General features: G+C 41.6%; 1 protein-coding gene across 1 annotated transcript; it reads left to right on the forward strand.

Moving 5' to 3' along the window:
* Positions 1-1340: 1340 nt before the first annotated feature.
* On the forward strand, positions 1341-2840 carry LOC131472609 (tumor necrosis factor receptor superfamily member 19-like). The gene is made up of 5 exons (XM_058649972.1): positions 1341-1430; positions 1929-2042; positions 2143-2321; positions 2416-2531; positions 2641-2840. Exons 1-5 carry the CDS (start codon positions 1383-1385, stop codon positions 2748-2750), a joined length of 567 nt encoding a protein of 188 aa, XP_058505955.1. The 5' UTR covers positions 1341-1382; the 3' UTR covers positions 2751-2840.
* Positions 2841-4349: the final 1509 nt, after the last annotated feature.

The raw sequence follows: 4349 nt of genomic DNA on the forward strand, positions 1-4349 counted from the left end.
AAGACAGTTTTAGTGTGAACCATTTTCTCGGCAAAGCTTAAAGAATAAAAACAAAACAGACTGCCGGGTGTTGGGAAATAGTCCGCCATGGCACACACCTTCCTCTGCTGATGACACAGATATGACACTATATAACAATGACGGTATATGTAGGGCTGTTGTGTAAGGTTCCTCTTTTATATTCCGTCCTTCATGAGTTATGGATGCAGAGAGATCATCATCATATCAATGCCCTTTTTTTGTTTAGGTCAAATATGGACTTCTGTGTTCAATGTGCGAGGGCACACATTGTCTGCAAACAGTGATATCTTCATTCCCTCCTCGTGTGCTTTACATTATCCTCGAGCAAAAAGTCCTCAAACAAATCTAATTAGCTTTCCTGTTTGATGTGAAATACGTTGGCCGTGTCTTCTCAGCTCTGGAGACCTGGTTGGACGTGTAATCTATACATAGCACATAGACTTCCTTGGAGCCTGAACAATTCACAGCGCAACAAAAAAAGAAAAAAAGTATGACAATAACCACCTTTTATATACCCATAATATCCTGTCAAGGTGCAGGGAATGGTTGAACAAGGGCAGACATGATGTTGCTCTCAGTTTTATGGCTCTATGCTACCACAAAGAGGTCAAACTGTATATTGTATATAATTATGTCTGCCTCTGTGTGAGAGACGTTTTATGATCCACACCAGCACCTGTAGCCTGTGTCTCCTCAACGGGGTGAGTCAGTCAGATGACAAAATAATAGCGGTCAAGGTACTAACCGCTTTTATTTCTCTTCACTGCAAACACGCTCACACAAAGTATCTTTGTTAGGAAGAGGGTTTGTTAACAAGGGTCTTATTCATGCAGTTAAATCCCCTTCCCTCCTCCTCCTCCTCCTCCTCCTCTCCATGTCTGAGAGGCTGTAGCCCAAACGAGAGGTTTCCCCCAGAGGGAACATAAGAAGACCAGGTGTGACGTGAGGTGCCCAGGTGGGGGTGGGAAAGTCTTGCACAGACGCTGGTTTTCATTGGTCAGAGGTCCGGCGGGGAACCTCGCCTGCGTCACATGTGATGTAGAATGAGGGGGATTCCCAAAAAACGTTTCCCACCTCTCTCTACCTCACTTGGCTGAAGGGAGGCAAGACACACCACAAGAACACATCTGAGCAAATTTGCTGGACAGCTTGAAACTTCTAAAACTCATTTTATTTTATTTGTATTTTTGCTTCTCTGTGCTATTTTAGCTATTTCAGTGTAACTTTACCCTCTCAGTATGTGAGCAAAGTCTAATCTGAACACTGCGTTATATATATATATATAATACATTTTATAAAATAATACAATTTGTTTTTCATACTGCTGCATTTTCAGTGTAGTAACTCCTTTAAGAACGACTATGGACATTTTGCACAAGGGGACTGGTGTGTGTGCTGCCTTGCTTGTGGTAAGTCCAACCTTCAGTCGGTTTACTTTGACATACATTATTGTAATAATGTAATGTAATAATAGCTCGCTCTCAAGGATCCTCCATGTATAAATAAAGGTTACATTAAAGAAATGATTCTACACATTAGTTCATAAATGATGATCAAGTATAGTCGGTACATATACTGTACATCTGCCCATTGAGTAACATTAGTTTGTCATAGTGTCCCTGAAAACAGAACAAATAATCATATAATATTCGGTCATTGTTTCCAAAAAAGGTTTTTAGCCATATTCATTTGCTTGTTTGTTTATTTGTTAATTACAGAGAAGCCACCTGTAACTTTAGGACATATTTAAACAAGCTGATTTGAATTGAAGTACTTCCTGTTTTACTTGTTAGTCTTCTTTAGCCTGTTTACTTTGTCTGATATTTGATTACATTGGGCTGATATTCTGTTAGGTAAGGTTTTTTTGTTGCAGGGTGATTTGTGTGTTTAATTTTTTTTCCCCTCAGGTTTGGTGTGTGCAGGTGCAGTCAGAGCAGAGCTGTGATCAGACAGAGTTCTTGCACGCTAATGGCACGTGTGTTGCTTGCCCTGCATGTGAGCCTGGACAGCAGCTCTCAGAGGTAACACTATTATTACAGCGGTCATAAAATAAAATAAAAAAAACAAACATTTCCCCCTTAGTCTCTTTATTTCGAAATCCATGATGTGCATCCTTCTCAGGATTGTGGATTTGGAGATGGTGGTGACGGAGTCTGCACACCGTGTGAGGACGGGAAGTTCAGCTCACATTCAGGTGTCGCTCCCTGCTCAAGATGCACCAAGTGTAATCTGCTGAACCGCCTGCAGAGGACGCCATGCTCCCCCACTACTGATGCCCTGTGTGGACAGTGCCTCCCAGGGTAAGTGCCTCCCAGGCACCGATCAGTGCCAGTGTAATCCTCCTTTATCTGACCATGATGTGCATCTGTTATAATGTAAGTGCTGTCGTTGCAGGTATTATGAACTGAAGAGCATGGTCGGAGAAGTGGAGATATTCTGCGTACCCTGTTACCGGCATGACACGGTCCATAAAGAATGTTTGCTTTTCAAATCTCAGACCTTTAAAGCAAGTAAGATCGAGAGATAAACCACAGACTGGGTGACAGGGTGATGTTTGTTATGTATAATTAGATTTTATTGGTTGTTGATTTTTCCAGTGATGCTCTTCTTCTCTGACAGAGACTGACATCACTGAGTCCAGAGGAAATGTCAAAGACCCTGAGGAGAAGAGTGAGTTTACTCAAACAAGTTTGTTCCTTCTCTGGACTTTCTTTGAGTTAACATATTAGTGTTTTTTTTTTTTTTTTTTTCATTCAATGAAGAAGAAGAAAAAATATCCGTGGTCCTGATTGGTTCAGCGACAGCTTCCTCAATGTTTGTCATTGCTCTGCTGCTGTGGGCGTTCGTACTGACATCTAAGAGATTCAGTGAGTTACACAATGGTTGCTATTTCTGCTTTTCCTTCCCATCTGTCACATGTTTGCTTGGGTAAATTAAAATACACTCTTTTATTTATTTATTTTGCTACATTCAGAGCAGGTTCCAGAGTGTCGTCCTGGGCCTGAGGAACAACTTTCTGCTACAACTTCACCAAGTGTCACAGAGAGAGCAGTGAAACAATCAGACGTCCCTTCACAGGGACCTGAAGAATACTCAAGGTGCTGTATTTTGAATGCTTCACGCACAGTTCATCTCTGCCGTTCCCTACCTTCGCATTTACACTTACTACGTCTCTTCTCAGGAGTCATGAGAATGAGGCGCCTCCTCCTCCTCCTACTTCTATTGTGATTAATGTCACCACCAACATCAAGCCCTCCAGGCAGAAGACAGACAACGTTGCAGAGGAGGTTCAGCAAAGAAGCTGCTACACCACAGAAGAGGTAGGGGTGGTCAAATAGTAACAACAATAGATGTACAATAGACACAGAATCCTGTCTCCATGAGAGCTGAATTCCTTATTCATATGAGAATCCAAACTTTATCTCAGTGTTTTCATTTCTTTTATCACGTGAAACAGAGAAGAGGGGCATATTCATTATTTTCACATCACAAAATTGTTTGTTTATGTAAAAGATAGATATTAATAGTATATACATTTTCAAATTACCATATAAATCCATTTAAATCACATAATTATGGCAGTGTACTATAATACCTTATAAATTGACCTTTGTGTTACTTCTTTTTGCTTTTGTCAATAACAGATGGAGCAAAAACTACAGACAATATGGGAGATGGCTCAAGGTACGTATGTTATCCTCAAGCCATAACATTTGTAATGCACATACATGCAGGTTAATTGAAAGTAGTCAAGCAGGGTCCATTGGTGAGCGGCCTAAAAATGCATGGAGCAAGTTTGAAGTCATGCAGCTGAGTGACTTATACAATCCTGATTCTGTCCAGGTCACAGTATTGAAATGCTCGACTATGACTCCGTCCAGGATCTGTCTCTTCTACTCGACTCTGCTGACAGAAGGAACATGTTGAGGAGACTCGGGCGGACGTTGGGAGTCCCACCCCAGGTGCTTGCTCATCTCCAGGGCTTCCAGGACCTCTTTCAGTACCTGCGCACGTCCACCTACACTCTGCTGCCTCAGCTGGCTCAGGCTGCCGCACTCTTACCCAATCCTGAAATTGTTGCTAGGATACACAGAGCCGTGGTAAACAAGTGACCACTTAGAAGCCATGGATGGTTTACCAGGACACTGTAACCAGCCAGTTCATCCAATATTCTTGACACTGTACTTGCTATAAGATGTGACGTTCTTTGCTGCAATATACATTGTTTTTCAGTGACATGTGACATAGGTAGAACTAATGGGCATGAAAGAAACATGCAAAGGACCTTTACTTTGTTGCATCTGTATAAATCGATTTATTGGATATCA

The sequence above is a fragment of the Solea solea genome, chromosome 14 (assembly GCF_958295425.1).
Source record: "Solea solea chromosome 14, fSolSol10.1, whole genome shotgun sequence".
Classification (NCBI taxonomy): domain Eukaryota; kingdom Metazoa; phylum Chordata; class Actinopteri; order Pleuronectiformes; family Soleidae; genus Solea; species Solea solea.